At 46.5% G+C, this 22,911-nt stretch overlaps 1 protein-coding gene across 1 annotated transcript in view; it reads right to left on the bottom strand.

Annotated features, from left to right (window-relative positions):
- Positions 1-4,973, bottom strand: part of Arhgap25 (Rho GTPase activating protein 25) — a 78,143-nt gene extending 73,170 nt beyond the window's left edge. Inside the window, exon 1 of the mRNA NM_001109247.1 lies at positions 4,540-4,973. Within this exon, the coding sequence (NP_001102717.1) occupies positions 4,540-4,600 (61 nt within the window). The 5' untranslated portion in view covers positions 4,601-4,973. The remainder of the gene's footprint in view (positions 1-4,539) is intronic.
- Positions 4,974-22,911: the final 17,938 nt, after the last annotated feature.

A 22,911-nucleotide genomic window follows, 5' to 3' on the forward strand; every position in this document is an offset into this window, starting at 1 on the left:
TGCTACTAGGTAGCCCCAAATGGTGCCATCTCAGGCTAAGATTTCTCTTTCAAGCTATCCCATGTGTGAAAGGATGGTTGTCACCAATGTATCCTTTCCAGCAGATCCTTGGATCCTCGTATCTGTGGATACTATGTGGATTCCCATGGAATCCTCCCAGTGGACACTCTGAAGATGCTTTGCAAATGGTCACATGCCAGACAGATACACAGCAACACCATAGCTGTTAGCCAATTAAGCCATCTCAACCCAGATTCATTTTAAGAGACTTGGATTCTGAGAAACACTGAGCTTCCCACTCAGCTCCTAATCTAGCACGAAGTGCAGACTGCTCCGTGTCTGCAGACAGCATTCAGTGTGCAAGCGGGTAGAGAGTGTAGAAGGCGTCTCTTCCCTTTACCACTAAAGTTCATTTTCTCTGCTACTGCTGCTGCTACAGGAGACCCAGAGGGGACATTCCCCAAGTGACCAGAAGGCTCTCAGCCTAGACAGTGACCCATTTAACATTAACAATTTAAAGGTAGGTTGACAATAGCCTGGGGACAGTTTTACTCAAATAAGGGACGATGAAGTAACCTCTATGGAGAGGCAGGTGTGGGGCCCTGGAAGGAGCGCCTGTTCAGTGTCGGTGATGGAAAGAGAGCTTGAGCCATGGCTCTGCCTGTGAGGTAATCTTCAGCTTTTGGGGACACTGAGCTGCACACAGAACATAGTGACAAGAGCCACAGAACGTAGACTACCCTGGCTCAGACCCAGGCTTGAGCAATGTGTTAAGTTTGACAATTAAGTGTAACGAAGTCTCTAAAACTGAATTCACAAACACACTTGTCTCTGGTAACCTCAGACTGCGAGGTATCAATGTGCCTCACTGGGGAGCAGCAGCATTTGGGTGTCCAGGTGGACTCAGGCAGGCTGGCCCAGAACCTGTGGCATGATGGAGCTTTGGGAGCGATAGGGAACGATGTATCTGGGACATCTGTGGGATGTGTGGCAGACATCGGCGGATCAGCAAGTGCAGGCCCTAGCTTAGTGGAGCCTCTCAGCTCAGGTAGGGCTGTGGAGTCAGCGGCTGGGTTGCTAACAGAGCCAGTTGCTGTGTTGTGTGAAGACCCTGGCCAATTCGCTTGGTCAAGCGTTTGGGAATGGGTGCTAGCATTGGGTATTTTTGACAATACAGTAACACTTGCTGTTGACACCGAAGATTTAGAGTAATAATGTATCACGGATGCGTCTTTTCCTATGCGTAACCACTGTTGACAAACCTTGCACGTTTCTGGTAGTTTGTGTGTATCTGAATTTGTTTTACTGTTGCTCCTTTGAGATATAACCACATTGTGGGTCTTGCTGACATGGGACCTTCACAAATGCTTTTTCCATCCTTTCTCTTCCAACAGAGCAATAACCCTGAATTTTATGTGATCCCATTCTTTGTTTTTCTTTATAGCTTTGCTACAAGCATGTATAGTTTTCAACTTAACCTGGATGGATTTCATCCTATCCTTCTGAAAATTCCGATATTAACGTGCGGCTCGGTTTCACGTGGACATAAACTAATAATGCCCTGCTCTTGTGCAGTGTCCCGTCTTATAAAGACGCCACTGAGCAAACCCACTCCCTCGATGATGAACACGTAGACTTCTGCACATTTCACCCAGAGGTGTGCACAGCTCTTCTCTAGGGTGTGGTCTCGGGAGAGAAACACAATAGATTAAGATGTGCACGTCAATCAGAAGGGCTCTGGCAAGCTGTCCTCCACAGTGCTGGTGTGCCTGGCTTGTGAGGCCTTCCCACACTGCATCATGGACATTGGAATGATCAGATTTCCTCAGTTCATTTGATTTAATGGATGACAGTGGGGGTTCCGGGATGCGTCTGACTTGCACTCCCTGACTAATAGGATTGTCTATTTTCCCGGTTTTGGTCAAGTATTACTATTTGTGTTTTCTACGTACTTTCCAATCATTCATAGGCGTTCTCAGGACTAAAATGGGTGGGTAACATTTGTTACCTACCGCATTTGTGTGGTGTTGAAAGTCCCAGCTCAGAGATCCACACACCTGGTTGTATATCAAGCAAACAACAACAACAGCAACAACAACAACAACAAAAATAAACCCAGGACAGTAAACCATAAAAAAGAAAAAAAATACAAGGTTTGTTAACAGTGGTTAACTACGGGGAAGGACTTTACCAGTGAGATGTACTCACACATAGATTCATCATTATCCCAAGTGTTCTGCTAGACTAAGGTAGGCCATACTACATCTAAGGAAGAAAGATGTGTTCCTGGTCCCACCTCAAGCCCAGACTGGTGCCCTTTAACCTTCTATTTCTAATCCTTGTTCCCCATCAGGATTGCAAGGTGGCCTAGTCTCTCTCCATCTCTAACTTCTGCACCAGTAGCACCCAGGCCATGCTGGTGGTCTACTGCCAGTTCTGGTACCCTGAGGGTACCCGCCATTCTCTGAGGAAGAGCATAGCCTCAGAGTCCTCCCCCAAGTCTAGGAGGTGTTGGCTTTCCCTCCAGCCCTGGTTCAGCACTCAAGACTAGAGAAACTGAACAGACAAGCCGGCCCCCTGCTGGGGTGGGGAGTGGGGGGCTTGAATTTTTCCATCCAGAGCCTTTCTAGAAGTGATCAAGTTTTCTCCCATGCCTTTCAGATCACATCTTAGTAAGAGCCTCCTAAAAACTGAAGTAGAAAGTGAATCGTGATGTGTGGGCTCCACCCCCCGCCCCCACCGTGGCCTTATAACTGCAACTCCTTGGTACAGTGGTCTAGGGAGAATATTACTGCCACCTCTCCCTGAGACATTTAGCAACATCTGGAGCCATTTTTGGTTGCTACAGTGGGTGGTGGTAGAGGGTGTTACCACCCTCTAGAGGGTGGAGACCAGGGATGCTGCTGTCTTACAATGTGCAGGAAAGGCCCCTGCAATCGAGAATTACCCAGTCGAAAATGTCAACAGAAACCAGGCTGAGAAGCCAGATCCTTCTATACCATACTACCCAGGCTAGAAAGCCACAGTCCCTGGCTTCCCTGTGGGGACTCCCAACTATACCGCCCTTCCTCTGGAAGTGGCTTTTCTGGCCTACTGATGAACCGATTCCTACCGCTGTATCTGGACTTGGGATGTAGGAGAAGGGACTGGAGACCTTGTAACTGAGTCAGGCACTTTCTCCTCAGGGGGCTCTACCTATGATCTGGATCCCAGTTCATGTAACACTAGGCTACGTGGTGACAAACGTGTAGACAGAATGCGTAACAGTAAAGACTCTTCTAATTACTTAGTAATTGTAATTATACGCTATTAGGTGATACTAAATAATATTGCCGTCCAGTAATCAGTCATACGTGGTTTGCACAGTGGGTCCAGGGCTAGGAGCTGAGCTTAGCTCAGGGAACTGACAGCTCATCAGTGAGGCACACAGTTCTAGGTCTGTTTGGAAATGAGAGTTCTTGATCACCAAAATAAATGGCTTCTCTGGTTACTTTCAGTTTCATTTCAAAGCTCCTTCTGTTCCTGACGGCTTCCTATTTGTGAGTTTTCAGTGGGCCACTTACTTTAACACACCAAGCACCGTGGACCCTCCAGCCAAAACTTTCTTCTAAGCAAAAATCCTGTTTGCAAGCACCTCCACACTAAAGTCAAGAAATTATCTCACTGAGTCGTGTGTGTGTGTGCGCGTGCGTGCGTGTGTGCGTGTGTGTGTGCGCGTGTGCGCTTGCTTCATCTGACTATGATCAATTTAAAATTAAAATTTAATAACAGGAGAAATATTAAGTATTCGAGCTATGCCAATAATCCAAAGACTAAAGTAAAGCAGGTGGGTCTCTGTGAATCTAAGTTTCCATAGCAAGTTTCAAGCCAACTAGAGCTACAGATCTAGACTCCATGGGGGCTGGCGGGGGGCAGCAAGAAAACAAGACATCTATATAATAACAAACTATAATTCGAAGCAATATATCACCACTGTTAGGGGAAACGGTGTGAACATCTCCAATCACCCGTAATAACTAACTAGCGCCTACCTTTTTCAGTTCTCCTGAGTTCTCTCACGTTCTACTCCTTAGAATAGTGCTCTCATATTTCAAAAGCCTCTATATTCTCACTCCATTCTCCCGGTCTACTTTTAACTGTAGGTAGCCCCTCATTGGCCTCTGGGCTCACAAAAATGTGACACTCCCTTGAATTCATCCACAAATAAATCACATCGAAATACTCCCGTCTCTGTCCTCTTGCTGAAAGCCATTCAACAGACAGACAGAACCGACTCTCCGGTGACATGAACAAAATCTCAGTTGTGTGTCCAAAGCACAGCCTAAGACCATCTGAAGTTCCCTTGACCCATGTAGCCCACCCCCAGAGAGAAGAGAAGCCATCCCAGCATGCCGGAACTTCACAGGACACGTCCACCTGCATGCACATTTCGGTCAAGCTTGGTGTTGCTTTGGCCGACTGAGCTCCCACAACCCAGCATGCAAATAGTGGGCGCTCACGCATAAGAACCCCGAGGAGAAGCCTGGACCCTGACCTCACCTATTTTCACAGTCTCCACTTTCAAGTTGAAATCCCAGTTCCTTGGCAACTTGAGGGACATTTTGCTTCCGACGTGGGTGAGTAGCTGGTCAAGTGGCCAGTGTGTCACAGGCTGTGCCCGTCTTGCTTTTCTGCTCTTCCCTTCAGTTCCTCTGACTTCTCTGCCTGGAGATGGCTTTGCAGTCACTCTCACGCTCCAGACCGATCTGCCCACGTGTCTCCTCCTTTCTCTCAGATGAACCGTCCATCCATCTGTCACTCGGGGATGGCACCCAAACTCCCCAAGTCCCACCCACAGTCCCCCAGGGGCTGACACCCTGCTTTGCGTTCAGATTTACCAGAAGTATCCCAGTTGACACTGCCTCTTGGGAAGCCGAGCCCCTGCTCGGAAGAATCTCAGGCCTTGCTGAAGTGAAGTTGTGATAAACAACTGCTTTTTTTTTTTAACTGTCTGCTTCCTCGCATTTTGAGGAAGTGGGCGACTGTTCAGTGTTGTAGCGTTATGAGCACACTTTCTTCAGAAGACGTTGTTTAGAAATCGTGTTTGTGTTATAAGGCTGTGGTTTTAATTAAATAGAAAGAGAATCCCAAGGCTCTCACCACATGCCTCAATGCCTGTCTCCTCCCCCTCCTGGACTCAAGCTTTTGGTGTCTAAAAGCGGCCAGGCAGGCAGCCAGTGTTCAGCCCAAGTTACCATCTTTAAAAATCCCTGCTGTGTAAGGACCGCGTAGTTCAAATCTGCTGGGGTAAAAGGTTTCCAGTGAGCCCCAGTTTATGTGTGCTGGGCTGGGCTGCACTCAGGGCGTGTGTTGATTCCAGCCAGGTAGAACTAAAGGTCACTGCTTCTTCTCCCTCGTAGATGCTGGGGAGTTTACAGCCAGACCACCATGTGTAAAAAAAAACAAAAACAAAAACAAAACAAAACAAAAAACAACTCAGTCCTCCTCCCCTTTTAACAGACTCTTCCTGGGCCTCCATGACTTCTTCAGAGAAACTGTATCCTTAACAACTGTGGGGTAAGAAGTCTTTACCCCACGAGCACTGCTTTGACCTTCATCCTATCTAGTTCAGTTTGTGGCAGGTTTTTATATCTTTAACTGGGTCAGCTTAAGCTAGCGGTTAAGTTTCTAGGACTTCGAGCCAGACTGCTGTGTTCAAATCCTAGTTCTTCCTTCTGGCTGGTCTGATTATTTTCTGTTTCGATTCTCTCATCTGTAAATGTAGCGATTAATAGAGCATCTGCACGGGGTTTTCTGCAGACGGCAGGGTCCAAGCATAATCACCAGGCACACCACGTGCCTGGGCTGCTCACTTCAGTTCCCCTGGATAACAGTGCACTTTCCCTCACCTCCCTCCCACAGAGTGTCAGCAGATGACCCAGCTTCCGGTTCCCTCAGCCACCTCCTGTCTCCCCCAGCTCAAATCCATCCCCTCTTTCTACTTCCCCTTGGATCTTTCTAATCTAAATTAGCATGACAATGTTTTTCACATCTGCAATAAAAAAAATAATCACTTGACACCACTTCCTCCTTTGGCTATAGCCCATTTCTGAGAATTTAAAAAAAAAAAAAAACAAAAAACTAAGGACTGTTGAACTTGCTGTGATTTCTCCTTTTTTTCTTTCCTGGATTTCTCCCACTGAAGCTCTTTCCCCCAGGACCCCATAGAATGGCTTCTCTGTCACTTAACCTGCAGGTCAGGTCTCCATCCTCACCTCACAGCCCTGGCAGCAGTTGGACATAGGTGGCCACTGCCAACTTGCACAACTCAGAGCACTCTCCACCCGCCCTGCAGGGACTGTGACTGGTCTGGTTGTCTGCCTCTTTTCTTGATGCTCTATTCATTCTCTCTCTCTCTCTCTCTCTCTCTCTCTCTCTCTCTCTCTCTCTCTCTCTCCTTTCTCTCCCTATAAGTAAGTCATGATTTCACCAGTGGGCTCTTCATACATCTTTATTATCTTGATGAGCGTGGCTGCCCTAAGATAGTTACCCCATGTAAATTATATATATATATATATATATATATATATATATATATCCCCACATATAATGTATGGAAGTTTCCAGAATAGACCGCTTTTGAGTTCCAAGTTATGCACACTGCTTCTTTCATCTCCAAGAGGCACCTAATGCTATGTGAACACCGAAGGCCTGAGCGTGGAGACCCAGGGCATGTCCTTCTCCCTGGGAACTAAAGGGTTATGCGGACCAATAAATGTATTTCAAGTCTCTATGCTCATCTGCTCAGCTTAAATTTCATTGGCCAACATGAGTCACATGAGCAAGCACACGTCACAGAGACAGGAAGTACACACAGCTACTAGAGAAAAGGAACTGCCTAGCTTACCCGCTGCCACCCAGTGCCACAGAAGTGCTGGATTCCTTAACTTTGGCTCTGGCTCTTGGGGACTTTGGAGTCTCTGATCTACACTACTCCCTGACTGACCCAGCACACTGTTCCCTCTCTGACAGCCACCCCTGAGCACCATCCGGTGTAGCAGCAGCTCCACGGGCAACTTAACATCCAAAGTTTCAGTCCTGGGACCTTTAACTTAGAAATTCCTTTAGAGACACATAGGGAACTTCCTGGGCTCTTTGGGGTGAGTTCCTGTGAGTCTTGGAAAAACATATGACCCATGGGGAAGTTGGTGTGCACACTCAGAAAGTCAGCAAAAACAGCAGCTATGGAAGGGCTGCTCACAGCAGCCCACAGAGGCTGGTGCTGGGTATCAGATCCTGAGTGGGGGTAAATGGTGTCAACTCCTGAGGAGGAGTAGAAACTTGGTGTGGCCTTCACTGCACATTTCTGACATTTAGGGGAGGAAGAACTCAATGTCTATGAGTGAAGACTGAGTTAACATTAGCAATAAGGAAAGCAAACCTCCATGCGTTCGTCCTAACCGTTTATTAAGATGTGAACGTCATGCTGGAGGAAAGTTCATGAACAAGCAACTTGGTTTCAGCCTCTCTCCTTCCTTTCTCTCCCCTCACCTCTCAGATGCAACCAATAGGAAGGAGAAGCCCAATTCAATGTCCAGCTAAATATAACAGGAAGAGGGATACGCTGAGGAACAACGGGGAGCTCTGAAAGGTCGTGTGGGAGAGGCATGCGTAGGACTGCAGAGAGAAGGAAGGCTTCCTGACAGCCTCTCTCACACTCTGACGGAAGGAAGGACCAGCTGTGCTGGTTCACACCTGTAATCTGAGCACGCAGGCTGAGGTGGGCAGATGGTCCCCAGCTTAAGAGGAGCCTGCACTTCAAGAGTCAGAGCCTGTCATGAAAGAAAGAAAGAAAGAAAGAAAGAAAGAAAGAAAGAAAGAAAGAAAGAAAGGAAGGAAGGAAGGAAGGAAGGAAGAAAGAAAGAAAGAAAGAAAGAAAGAAAGAAAGAAAGAGAAAAAGAAAGAGAAAAAGAAAGAAAGAAGGAAGGAAAAAAGTGGGGAAGAGGGGAAGAGGGGAAGAGGGGAAAGGAAGAGGAAGGGAGACTGAGGGTTATAAAATGCACTGTCAGATCCTGAGTGGGGGTAGAAACTTGGTGTGGCTTCTGCTGCACATCTCTGACCTTTAGAAGGGGTGCATTAGAGGAAAGACAGGCTGGGGCTAGACGGTGCTGTATGCAGGGCCCAGGAAGCATTGGTGGAGTTTTGACTTCCAGGGGAATGGAGATCACCAAGGAGACCTCAGCTTGGCAACATCCCAAGTGAGAGGAAGGGTGGGAGAGAGGGCTGCACGTGGAAAGAAGGGAAGCCACATAGGAGTCTACTATGGGGATGAGAAGCCGAGGGGGGGGTGGGGAAGTCTTACACAAGAAACAGCCGTCCTGACCCTGACTCTGGTGACTGGGACAGCGGCAGTTCCCTCCACAGAGAGGGGATGTGCAAAACAGACTGAAGCTTGATGCAGGGTCAGGGATTAGGAGCTGTGGACTTGGTGTGATGCCAGGCACAGAAGTAGGGTTCTCATAGGCTATAGTGGGGATAGTGGGGACCAGGTCTGCTTGGGGGCTTCCCTGGAAATGCTACCCCAAGAGTGGTCAAGAAGCAAGGGAGCAGGGATAAAAACACTGTCCATAAAAGAAACATCCCAGCAATAGCCACTAAAACATGCCACCCACCCTCCACGCACAATCAGGGAAGCATCTGGAGTGGGGGAGGGGTGGTCAGAACTGGACTTATTTATTTATTGTCAAAAACATCACAAGGTCTCACTGTGCAACTCTGGCTGGCCTGCAGCTCGCTGTGTAGACCAGGTTGGCCACCAACTCAGAGATCTACCTTCCTCTGCCTCCCAAGTGACAGGAGTGCCACTTGGCACTTAAAGGCAAGTGCCACCGTGCCAGGATGACACAACCTTTAAACACGCCATGCCTTTCCCTGTGATTTTTGAATCTGTGATTTTAGAATCCCACAAGTGGTCTTTCTTAACATTTTTAATAAACAAAAACCAGCTGTTTTCCCTTCACATGGACAGTGGTCCCTCTTGCTAAAGTCTGGTAGCCTCACCAAGTTCCCGACACCCCAGATAGCAGTAACTACTTCTACAGGGTGTCCTCGCTCTCTATGTGCTTGTTTACCATAGGTCTGGTCTATGAATGAGGCATGGTAGCGTGAGAGCTAACCGTCATCCCTGACCATGGGATAGGACAACTATGACAGAGCCACCCCCACTCCTATGATCGACAGCTACTTGAACACAGCATGCAGTGCCACAGCTGATGGAGACAGCCAAGCTGACCTTGCTGGTCCCTAACTGGCCAAACCCTCACACTCCTGGGGGCGGGGCCAAGGGTCCCTGTAGGCATGCACTGCTGCTCATTTGAGCTCATGTAAGAAAGGTGAGAGCTCTGTGCCCACATCTTACTTCGAAGTGAGCAAACGCAGCCTGCCGAGGGAGCAAATGCAGTCTGCCGTGGGATGCAGTGGGACTGAACCCGCGTCTCTGTGGATGTGAGTCCACCCATTGCCCCAGCTTGGTTGTATTTCATGGCTGTTTCCTGCAGGGATTAAATGCTGCTCCTGCATTGTGCCGACCTTGGACAGTGGGGGACACAACTTTTAGAGCCCACACTGTGTGTTAGGGACGAACAACTGCATCTGGCCACCTTGAATTGCAGACCGCACAGCACTTGTCTTCTAAAATGTGCTGGAGATGCCAAAAATCTTTTTCCACCCGGATTGTAGCACACTAGTTTTAAGAAAACTGGGATTCTATGGCAGGAAGCTTGGAGTTCCTTTCTATTCTCTTGGCTAAATGGAAAAAGGCTGTTGCAGAGTAAGATTTCTGCCACACTGGGTGGCCACCGGGAATAGCCTCCTTGCTCTGCCACAGAGTCTTGTCTGCGCCCGTGTTCTGACTCATTGGTGACCACCACCATTTTCCCCGCCTTGGATCTAATGTCTGGTTAGTTTTGTAGAAAATTAAACTCTAGTTTACCAAACTAATCCATAGCCAAGAAAAACTGTATTTGGAGATGTGGAGGTCAAAAAGGCCAGACCAGCATTTCTTGTACTGATGATAGTCTTCTAGAAGGTCGCTGTGTGGATCGTAGAGCTGATAGGAGACGTGCAGATGTCTTAAAATGGTGAAAATCCCCCAGCCCCACAGCCTCCTTGAACAGATTATTATGGGTTTCATTGAATTTGGTTGAGCCACACAAAACAGCCATACTCAACTGCTTTTTGATTTGCAGGGTTTTTTTTCTCTCTCAAAATTTGCAATGGTTCAGTGAGATTGGGCTGTCTACAATTCAGCCATACTGCAAATGCTAAGTGAATCTTTCCCCTGTGGTGCCGCAGGCGCTGCCTGGGTGCTGAGAACCCAGCCAGTGCCGAGAGGGCAGTCTCCTTCTTGGAAGCTTGTTGTAGTGAGAGGAGATAGGCAATAAATCAAATAGCTGTGCATGAGGGTGTCTTAGTTAGGGTTTTAGTGCTATGAAGAGACATCATGACCAAGGCAACTCTTATAAAGGAAAGCATTTAGCTGGGGCTGGCTTACAGGTTCAGAGGTTCAGTCCATTATCAAGAGGAAAGCACGGCAGCATCTAGGCAGGCATGGTGCAGGAGGAGCTGAGGGTTCTACATCTTCATCTGAAGGCTGCTAGGAGAAGACTGACTTCCAGGTAGCTAAAGTGAGGGTCTTAAAGCCACACCTACTCCAACAAGGCCACACCCTCTAATAGTGCCAGTCCCTGGGCCAAGCATCTAAGAACCATCACAGAGGGCTTCTTAGCCAGTGGGGAGTAACTGTATGAAGATGGAGACGTCAGATTGGTGGGGGAGGGGCCACATGGCATTTTAAAGTAGCTGGATGGTAAAGTCTTCACTGACCAGAGAGCACTTGAGAAAAGACCAGAAGAAAGAGAGAATGAGACAGGTAGACATAGGTGGATGAACCACACTCCTGAAGAGGTAGACGAGAGCTGGAGTGTTCGAGGGACAATGGCGGAGTCCAGCCATGTGTCTGGAGCTGAGAAAGGGGAAAGACTTGCTATCAGCCGTCTTCTACCCTGGTGGGCCTACCATCTCCTTCCGTGTACTTGTTTGAGCACCATCCATTCCACACTGGCACACCTTGGTACAAGCTTGGTGCAAGGCTGGACCCAGGTGCCAGAGAGCCAGCATGTATCTGTGAACTCTAGCCTCTCAGCTCTGAGTGTGAGGCTGTGCTCCTCAGAGGGACAAGGGATCAGAAAAGCAATCAGAATAGCAAAAACCTACGGAGGCTTCGGGCGTGTCAGCCATCGTAGTACACCCAACCACAGACTGCAGAGCCCTGCAAAATCCCTGCTGAGACCAACACAAATATAACAACTAGAAGTCCCACAAGGAATCGGATTGACAGATGTGCTGCTCCCTACCTAAGGGGGTGGGAGTGGGGTCTGCATTCCTTCTGGGACATCAAGGCTGCATGTAAACAAAGCAATGAAATTGCCAGCCCAAAAGGAAAGCACAACCTGCTATCACCTTTGACCACAGCAGAGAGAGGAGGTGTCAGAGTCCCTCTGGCAAAGCTCAGACCAAGAATGCCTCCCCAGGCTTAGAGAGTAAGGCGTTTCTGTGTCTGTTAGCCTTTTTGTGAGTGTCTGCACCACGTAACACTGGCCCTTGTATATGCTTGCATAGTGCTTTGCAAAATTGTACTTGAGCACCACTGAGTCCACAGGTAATCTGGAAAGGATGTGAGTTCAGAAGCCTGGGGTAGGATGAGAAATTACAGAGACCAGGAGTCTGACAACAGACTTCAAGGGCCCCAATTCTATTCCCTCAGCTTATGCCCTGCAGGGCACAGAGACGCTGACTGACAATTCTAAGCTTAACTGCTGTCTTGCACAACAGTGAGTCGGTTAGCTCTTAGAGCAGTGATCATGACCCTTTGGAGGAGGTCAAACAACCCTTTCACAGGGGCCACCTAAGAGAACATAGATATTTGCATCACAATTCATAACAGTAGAAAAATTACAAGTATGAAGTTGCAACAAAAATAATTTTATGGTTGGAGGTCACCATGGCATGAGGAACTGTGTTAAAGGGTTGCAGCGTTAGAAAGGTTGAGAGCCACTGTCTTAGAGCTACCAGGGTCAAGTGAGATATTCCACAAAAAGCACTAAGTACAGTACTTAGCATATTAACAGGTTTTTAATGCACAGTAGACAAGAAAATAATACTCATTAGTAAAACTATGAATCATGAAGATTCATAATCACGAAGATGCTACAGTGTACCATCTCTGCTCTAACTGGGGGAATACAGTCTGCCCTTCCTTTTTCCCATCAAAGCCACTCTGAAACAGATGCAGAAGGCCTGAAGCAGGAAAGAGGAAGGGCGCTGTCCACAAAGCACTGTAGCGTTGAGGTGCTTAGGTGGTGGCTACTTCTAGACCACAAACCACTGGTGTGGTTTAAGGCTCCCCTCCTTGCCTGCCCAGTGGCCGAGCACATGTGCAGACAATGACACACCCAACTGATTAACTTGGATGTACTGGGTGAGAGGACGGGAGATGTTAGGTGGGAGAAAGCCAAAACCTGTCAGAGAAAGGAGAGACCTGAGCTGCAGACATGCATACTTGGAATCCCGTGCACCTCAGGCTCCACAGAAAGGAAATGCAGTGTGATGTTTGGAGAACTGCAATTCTGTTCTGACAAACGGTCTCATGTGATCTTGAAATTCTGATCTTCCTGCTTCACCCTCCCCAGTGCTGGGACTGCTGGTGTGCAGCACCAGATCCAATTTAGGTGGGGCTGAGTCTTGAATCCGGAGCCTTGTGATGCTAAATACACATTATATCAACTGAGCTACATCCCCAGCCTCCAGAGAATGACCTTGGTGGATTTTGGTATTGATTTTTGTTTTAGTTTGTTTGTTTTTTTTTGTCTGGGGGAAACATATATATGATCTATATAATATATAAAAACATATACATATGTATAACATCATATTATCACATGCATGCCTAGTATCTTTGGAGGCCAGAGGCAGGTATCAAATCCCCTGAAACTAGAGTTACAGACAGTTTCGAGTCATCATGTGGGTTCTGGGAGCTGCACTCAAGTCCTCTGCAAGAACAGCAGGCGCTCCCCGCTGTCTCCCACCCCAGAACTATGCCGTAAGGACAAATCTGGACTGTTCGGCACCAACTTGGCTGTCCTGAGATCATGAGATCTACAGCAGAGCTCTGCCAGAAAAGGAAGTGACAACAGCTGATTCCAGAGCTGATATGAAACTCTGAGGTTCGAGTTGAGTAACTGCACATAGGAGAGAGCGGCTGGGGGACAGGGTGAACAGAAGCAGAGAGTTTCAGGGATGGCAGGACAGTGCACTGGCTTCCCAGACACTCCTCCTACTCACCAGAGCCTGGGTGATGATACTGACACACATGGTTCTTCCTGCTTTACAGAACCATGTGGGACAGAAGAGCAATTTGTTTATAGGGCGGGTCAGAAATCTGTATTCTGTTGGAGACATTCTTGGGGCCCTAGAAATATTCAATGCGATCCCTGAAACATGCAACATGCAATATACTCTGTAAGGAAAGGAATTAGCTTGTGATTGTTTTTTCTGATGGTTAAAGGAAAAAGCAATTGCTTTTTGGTCATTTTGATAAAAGAATCCTCCCTGGAGTTTATCCATTATGCAAAAAGGCTCTGTTTATGAAGTTTGAAGTGGTCATCGAATTGAAACTCGTGTTCATCTTCATGTGAAACATAACCATTTCCCCTGTGAACCCTAAATCACATTGGCTAAAATTGCTCCCAAGAAGTTTCAGGAGTGGATGTAGGTAGATGTGCCTGAGGAGGAGGAGAAAATAGCAATGAGACTGTTATCCACAAAAGGGTAGGAAGAGGCTGCAGGGATAAGTCATTTGATAAAGTGCTTGCCACACGGGCCTGAGAACCTGAGTTCAATCCCCAGAACCATGTGCAAAAGCTGAGAGAAATGATGTTCACTTATCGTCCCAGTGCTGGGGGTGGGGAGAGAAGAGACGAGTAGATCCCCAGGCCTCAGTGGTCAGCTAGCCTAGCTTGCCAGAGAGCTGCAGGCTAGAGAAAAACATTAGCTCAAAAACCAAGAGGAGCAGCTCCTAAGGAACAACGCCCACTGCTGTCCTCTTAGTTTTTACGTAGTTCAGGTTTCCAGCCCAGGAAAGAGTGAGGTCCACAAAGGGGAGACCATCCCATCTCTGTTAACCTCATCAAGATCATCATCTGCAATGTGCACAGAGGGTTTGAGGACTTTGCCAGGAACCAGGAAAACACACACACACACACACACACACACACACACACACACACACACACACACCATCTCAATTAACCTAATCAAGAAAAGCTTCCGCTCCTTCCAGTCTGAACCTGTGCCCTGAGCAGACCTGGGGCACTGGCTCCAAGCCCATTCCCACAACACCCAGAGGGAGCCCAACTCCCAGGTGCTCTGAAACAGGATCATAGGAAAGGCCACAACATCTACCCCAACACCTAGAGTAACTGGATCCCCCAGAGTGTAGGGACACAGGAACCCCTGCCCAGCCAGTGGTATGGGTTCCTTCCAGTCTGAATCTGCATCCACAGCAGACCTAGGGTGCTGGCTCTGTATCCACTCTTACAACACCCAGAGGGAGCCCGACTCCCAGGTGCTCTGAAACACCCAGGATCACAGGATCACAGGATCATAGAGACAGCTAGACTCTAAGGAGTTCTGACACAACCAGGATCACAGGAGGAACAGGCTCCAGGCGGAGACAGCAAGGTCAGGTAGCACTAGAGATAACCAGATGGTGAGAGGCAAGCGCAAGAACATAAGCAACAGAAACCAAGACTACTTGGCATCATCAGAACCCCGTTTTCCCACTACAACAAGTCATGGATAACCCATCACTCCCAAAAAGCAAGATTTCGATTTAAAATCACATCTCATGATGATGATAGAGGACTTTAGGAAGAACATAAATAATTTGTTTAAAGAAATACAGGAGAACACAGGTAAACAAGTAGAAGCCCTTAAAGAGAAAACACAAACATCCCTTAAAGAAATACAGGAAAACACAACCAAACAGGTGAATGAATTGAACAAAACCATTCAGATCTAAAAATGGAAATAGAAACAATAAATAAATCACAAAGAGAGACAACCCTGCAGATAGAAAACCTAGGAAAGAGATCAGGAATCATAGATGCAAGCATCACCAACAGAATACAAGGGATAGAAGTGAGAATCTCAGGGGCAGAAGATACCATAGAAAACATTGACACAATAGTCAAAGAACATGCAAAATGCAAAAAGCTCCTATCCCAGAGCATCCAGGAAATCCAGGACACAATGAGAAGATCAAAACTAAGGATAATAGGTATAGAAGAGAGCGAAGATTCCCAACTTAAAGGGCCAGTAAATACCGTCAACAAAATTATAGAAGAAAACTTCCCTAACCTAAAGAAAGAGATGCCCATAAACATACAAGAACTGCAAATAGACTGTACCAGAAAAGAAATTCCTCCCATCACATAATAATCAAAACATCAAATGCACTAAACAAAGAAATAATATTAAAAGCAGTAAGGGAAAATGGTCAAGTAACATATAAAGGCAGACCTATAAGAATTACACCAGACTTCTCAACAAAGACTATGAAAACCAGAAGATCCTGGTCAGATGTCATACAGAACCTAGGAGAACACAAATGCCAGCCAAGCTACTATACCCAGCAAAACTCTCAATTAACGGGCTGGGGATTTGGCTCAGTGGTAGAGCGCTTACCTAGGAAGCGCAAGGCCCTGGGTTCGGTCCCCAGCTCCGAAAAAAAAAAAAGAACCAAAAAAAAAAACTCTCAATTAACATAGATGGAGAAACCAAGATATTCCATGACAAAACCAAAGTTACACACTATCTTTCCAAATATCCAGCCCTACAAAGGATAATAGACAGAAAACTCCAACACAATGTGGGAAACTACACCCTAGAGAAAGCAAGAATGTAATCTTCTTTCAACAAACCCAAAAGAAGATAGCCACACAAACATAATTCCACTTCTAACAACAAAAATAACAGGAAGCAACAATCACTTAACATCAATGAACTCAATTCCCCAATAAAAAGACATAGACTAACTGACTGGATACATAAACATGATCTAGCATTTTGCTGCATACAGGAAACACACCTCAGTGACAGAGACAGACACTACCTCAAAGTAAAAGGCTGGAAAAAATTTTTCTAAGCAAATGATCCCAAAACAAGCTGGAGTAGCCATTCTAATATCGAATAAAATTGACTTTCAACCAAAAGTTTTCAAAAAAAGGTAAGGAAGAAAATCTTCCACAATTTGCACAGAGGGTTTTAGGACTTTGCCAGGAACCAGGAAAAGACGAACACACACATACACACACACACACACACACACACACACACACACACACACACACACACACACACACACACACACTGATTTCACAGCATGGTAGAGGACTTGCAGACATGATTAAGCCAAGGATACTGTGATAACAACATGCCTCTGGCTTGTCCTCTGGGCCCTGATGGTAATTGTACGGATCCTTATAAAGGGAACAGAATATATGAGTACGGAAATATGAGGAGTGAGGCAGAACAGAGGACAGAGGGATGCCCGAAAGGAAGAACAGGACATACGGACAAGGAGTATGGCAGATTCTAGAGGCTGAAAGTGATAAGGAAGTGCTTCCCACCTCATGTTCTCCAGAGGGAAGCAGCCCCAGTGACACTTCACTTTAGAGATAAGACCACCCAGCTTCTAGACTACCGGAGAATAACGCTGTGACCCGGGATATTCAGTTTGTGCTTTTCGTTGATTCCACAGGTAGAAGCTCGTACAACATTATAAAGTTAACTTGTTTCAAGGGTCCCTGTGGCAACTTCCAGCAAAATGCTTTTCAATTTTCTTCAGAACAATATTGTCCTATGTGTGTGGCATATTTACTTTGTGCCAAATTCGAAAGTTGGTGTGTCTGTCAACAGGGAAGACACAGACAGTGAGAATTGAGGTTCTATGGCAAGCCATGGGAGTTTGAATGAGAAGTGGCCCCATAGGCTCACTTGTCCCCAGTGGCATCCTGGTGCTAGGGGTGATGGGATTGTTAGGACTTGGTGTTTTGCTGGAGGGAGTAGCTCACAGGAGCGCTTTGAGAATTTATAGCATTGCCCCGCCCACTTCTAGCCTGTGCTTTCTGTTTCCTTTGTACAGGCAGACTGTGACAAGTTTTCCACTTCTACCTCTGCTGTGCTTTCCTTGCCCTATGGACTCTCACCCTCTGGAACCATAAACTGAAACAAACCTTCTTCCTTAACTTGCTTTTAGCCATGGTGATTTATCACAAATTTAGCAAAGTAAAAGCTACCCAGACCTACATTCACGCTTCTCTGTGCATTTGAACCATTGGGCTTCTTGTTAGAAGGAAGAGAAAAGGTGGGGGAAGAGGAGAAGGAAGGGAAGAGGGAGGGGAAAAGAGAAGGAGAGGGGGGAGGAGAAGGGGGAGGAGAAGGGGGAGGAGAAGGGGGAGAAAAGGGGGAGGAAGAGAAGAAAGAAAGAGAGAGAGACAGAGAGAGGGGGAGGGGAAGAAGGAGGAGGAGGGGGAAGGAAAGAGGAAGAAAGAGGAGGAGGAGGAGGAAGAAGAGGAGAGAGAGAGGGAGAGGGAGAGGGAGAGGGAGAGGGAGAGGGAGAGGGAGAGGGAGAGGGAGAGGGAGAGGGAGAGGGAGAGGGAGAGGGAGAGGGAGAGGGAGAGGGAGAGGGAGAGGGAGAGGGAGAGGGAGAGGGAGAGAAGAGTTTATTTCAAGAAGGCCCATGGTTGATTATGTCCCAAATAGCATGATGTATGTCATTGGTGCCCAGACCGTACATAACTAGGCTCCAGAGTGGCACTGTCAACTGTACTGAAGAGCTGCGTCTATCAGATCTTCCCTTTAAGCTTCTCTGTAAAACTTCTACCTGGATGTCAAGTAGTACTTGCAGCTCGTGGTTAGCTGTTCCTTTCTATGCCCACCAAATGAACCACATGGATTGCCTAAACGATGCCCAGTTAAAACTTCTTCAGGTAAAATCAGGTACTCACCATTCTAATTCTATAAGTAGGTCAGTTAAGCCAGTGAACCTGAGTGCAAAGAAAGTGGGGCTCTTTCAACAAAGTCCAAGGTAATATCGTTAGAAAAAGAGAAAAAATTCAGATCACTATAAAATAGGTCTGTCACACACAAGTAAGAAAAAAAATCTCCATACATGGAGGTACTTAAAACGGTGTTTCCATTTTCACTCACACTTTAAAGAAGCCTACGCTTTCCTACCAGTGCCTCCTGGATGCAGTTTGTACATGGGAAATGGTAAGATTGCGTATCTAATTTTTAAATTAAACTGTGAAAGATTGAGTGATTGCTGTCAGCCTGGAGCAGTGATGTAAGCTGAGGACATGCAAAATCTGCCAGGCTCTGATTAATCTCTGGTCTTTGGCAGGGATCGAGGCTCACGCACAAAAGAAAACAATGAATTGGCTTGGTTTTACAACTAATAAAAGCCTCCATGCCTTGGCCCTGAGCCACATCTGGAGTCTCCGTCCTTTACATAGGTGGCCTTGGTTACACATAGCATGGGAATTAAATTAACATATATCTGACTATAACAGGCACTGAGGGATGCACACAAAGAAATGCTGCTGGACTGCCAAGGACCAGCCTCCGCTTAAAGAGGGGTTCTGAGAAAGGGGTATTTAGAAGTGACAAAGAAAATGACTCAAGTCAGTCATGGGGTACAAGCTGACAGCCTTGTGTTCTGCTCCAGGCAAGGCTCTCAAGAGTTCAGATATCTCCAGATAACTCAATTCTGCATAGCTGAGTCCTTTATTTACTTATCAATTCAGTCATTTACTCCAGGTCCCCTTTTGTTTATCCCTCAATCAGTATTCCATGACCCCAGTCTCTTGATTCTTAAAAAGAGACAGCAAGCACTTTTTTAAACCTTGGAAATGAATTCAGAGATCTGCCTGCATTTGTAAGCACAGACAATAAGCTAACTGGGGAAATCCTGAGATTACACTTCCCACTACAGCCTGAGTTCAAACTAGCTCTGTCCCAGGCTAACCTTGGGACAAGCAATCTGACTGCCTTTATAAGTATAAACAATAAACTTAGCTTGCTGGGATCTTCTCCTGAAATCACTACTCCTCAAATCTCTTTATCTTCTTTCTAAATAACTTTCTGACAAGTGTTCATAGTGCAGCTGCCTCTGTTCTTTTAGCTCCACGAAGCCCCTCATATAATTCATATTACATCCTTATAGTTTACATAGTTGAGAAATTACACATTTTTGAATTCATGTTTTCAGAGTTCTTTCCCACAGCCTTAAGGGTTGTCCTGAAGGTCGTGGCGTTCTACCATTTTGCTGAGACATTAGAGACACCCTTGCCTCCCAGACTCAACTCATGCTGTCTCTGATTATCATTAACCTTGGGAGAGGACATAGCCTGATAACCTTGAGAGGGAGAATATTGAGAATATTTCCTAAAGAAGGAGTGTGTGTGTGTGTGTGTGTGTGTGTGTGTGTGTGTGTGTGTGTGTGTGATGTTAGTTATACAAACAAGCCTCATTCCCAACAACTGTCAACACATGTGGAGGCCCATGCCCTGCTGGCTCTATTCCATGGGCCTAGACCATGTCATGCCATCCATTCCATGATCATGCAGGACTCAGCACTGGAAACACAGAAAGACAAAAATTAGGAGGGGGTAGGATATGCCAGTATTGTGTAGTTATGATCAAAGAGAAAAATAGGCTGGAGCAAAACCTTACTGGGTTGAAGGAAGTTTGGGTCCAGGACTCTATAAAGTAGAATGCATGTGTCTATTTGGCATAACCCCAGAGACTGTGGCAGTTTCACCAATCTGTCACCTAAAGATACCATCACATCACACGGTGAGGGTTTGCATAAAGCTCTGCTCACGTGTCTTGCATAAATGTTCTTCCTCAATCTGTACCAGCACTGAAACAACATTTAAAATAGAATTGTGAAAGTAAAGAGACCCACATTCCAAATCTCCTGAGTTGTTCATGAGAAAGTTGCTAATCCAAGCTCCACTTGTTACAGACAGGGGAGTCCAGGAGCCACCCCTTATCCAGATGATTCACTGCAATGTTCTACCTTGAAGTGCCTTTGTGGTGTGTAATGGTTAAGACTAAGTATTGTGTCTGTTCACAGCACTTGTACACTCACTGGAGGCTCTGTTCTTTCTCCATGATGTCATCTTTCCTTCCTCCAAAACGAGTTACCAAAGGCAGTAAATGCCATATCTCAACACAGGCAAAAAAAAAAAAAGCCAACTTGGCTAAGCAAATTGTACTCCTTTATCTAATTTCCCCAATTCCCACCCAAATGGAAATAAGGGAAAATAAGTAGGAACAAGGACTTTAAAGGATGAGTCTGTTGTTTGGGGGAGGAACAAATACCATATATTAGTACAGCCTAATATATGGTGGAATTCAGCATAAACTTGAATGATAAAATTCTCATCTGGGGTTTTGTTCCATTCTCTGGGTATGTGGACAAGTGACTGTCAGGACCTGCTCTCTAGCTTGTGTTTGAAGCATAAACTTACTAAACTTACTGTTTCTACACCCCAGGGCTCCCATAGAACAGGACTGGGGAAGCCGCAAGATGTATCTTTATTTAGAGTCTTAGCAGGCACGGGGCTGTTTGTGGCAGAATTGGGGGTGTAGAATGGCTGTTGAGGTGCTCCCCCAGTCTAGGTCAGTCTCACAGTAAATACATTTAGAAACTCATATAAGTGAGTGGGAGAGGCAGCTAGGAGAAAGAACACCTTCAGGTTCAGACACTCAATCCTCTCGTTTCTGAGGCCAGAGATGGCTCTGACTCTTCTCTACATTACCCATTTTTCATATTAACCATGTGGATATAAAACAAAAAGTCCCCAAGTGGTGTGACTACTGTATCACTTAATTTTAGGAACTTTCCAGGTGCCGTCTCATGTCGACAAGCTCAATATGCTAGCTCTCCCTATGATGTAGACCAATGAGAGTTGTGCCCTCAGCCAGGCAGGAAACCAGCTAGACTGAGGCAGAGCAGTTCCTGCATCATTTTCTACCATCCCTCCCAAAAGCAAGAACCTTTGCCCAGAAGCCCCCACAACAATCCCTCTACGGAGTCTCAGTGACCAGAATGAGGTCACATGCCCACCCAGAAACCAGTCTTTCGCAAGAGAAATGAACCATTTGCAGGACGAAGGGAGTGTCTTCCAGCTGTGCATCTCACGCTGAAGACCAGCTTCAAAATCACCTGGGTGAGACTCACCTCTCACCTCGAATGCTTGAAACCCTTAGTTTAATCCCCAGAACCCAAACCAAAAGCTTGGATTGCTAGCTTCATCCCAGAAATTCCACTACTCTGGAGTGGGGCAGTGGATTGGCTCTCAGGTGCCGCCGAAGGTGCAGGTCTGAGAACTGTATCAGAGGAGGGGACCAACTGTGAAAGGGCCCATCCTCTTCCCCAGATTTCAAAGAACTGATTTCCTGCCACAGGCTTTAGGTTGTGCTCTGTGGTGCACACTTCCGGCTCTCGTGTTCAGAGCTTAGTCATTGCTCTTGGTCAGGGACACTGTTTAACCGACACAACATCTGAATGCTGAAGTACTCAGAAAAAACCCTCGGTGGGAAAGGAAGCAAAGCAGAAAGGCACTCTGCTACTGTTTTATGTCTCTCTGAATGGATACAATTTTTCTTTTAATCTGTTTGGTTAGAAATACTTTTGTAGCCAGGCATGATGTCGAATGTCTTTAATCCCAGCACTGGGAAGACAGAGGCAGGTGGGTCTACAAAGCAAGTTCCAGGACAGACAGGGCTATACAGAGAAACCCTGCCTAGGAAGAGAGGGGGAGGGGGAGTACAGAGGGAGGGAAAGGAAGGGGGAGGGAGGAGAAGAAAAAAGAAATACTTTTGTAGTGTAGATTTTCCTATTAAGGAACTTTTCGGGGCTGGGGATTTAACTCAGTGGTAGTGTGCTTGCCTAGCAAGTGCAAGGCTCTGGGTTCGGTCCTCAGCTCTGGGAGGAAAAAAAGGAACTTTTCTCTCCTTTTTTTCTTTTCTTTGAGTTTTTCTTTACATCAAGACCAAAGATATGAGTGGAGCTTTTGCAGGTCAGAGCAAGTGTTCTTACAAAGGTCCCAGTAAAATAGTTAGATTTGTTATAATAAAACTGAGAAAATATTGACTTAAGACTTGCACCAAAATTTATCTTAATAAGACAGGTCCCCCCACTAGAAAAATACTAGGAGAAAGTCTAGAGGAAAAGCTCACCTCTATACCTCCCACAACCACCATGGAGGTCAGTGCCAGGCTTTGAGGGGGAACTCAATAACCTGCAAACAGGGAGTAGCATTAGACACACCTGCCCCATGACTCTGTGACACCAGGAGCAGGAAAGGAAAGGGAGAGGCACGGTGTCTCAGAGAGGAACAAGGCAGGCAGCATCTTGTGCAAGTCATTTTGCTGTGGTGGAAACTAAGAAGTGAAGTTTCACGTGTGACATGAGACGGTTCAGAGGACGCGGGATCCAAGGAGGCAGAGGAAACCCTAACTACGCTTATACTTTGGAACACATAGCAGAGGTCTGGAAGTTTATCCACCGAATGCCAGTTCCTAGGGAGTTTGAAGACATTCCCACCTGTGTCCCAACAGTTGCGTCCTAGCTGACTCCTACTTGTATAACAAGTCTGTATGGAGAGAATATGCTGCAACCTGGCGAGGTCACCAGTCAACCCGGAGAGTGTGACCTGAAAGGCTCTGTCGTCTACCTGCTGCACAGGCACCCATCTGGAAGCCTGCAGGGTGGAGCATCCACTGTGTCCAAAGTCGCCG

Source organism: Rattus norvegicus, chromosome 4, assembly GCF_036323735.1.
Source record: "Rattus norvegicus strain BN/NHsdMcwi chromosome 4, GRCr8, whole genome shotgun sequence".
In the NCBI taxonomy this organism is placed as follows: domain Eukaryota; kingdom Metazoa; phylum Chordata; class Mammalia; order Rodentia; family Muridae; genus Rattus; species Rattus norvegicus.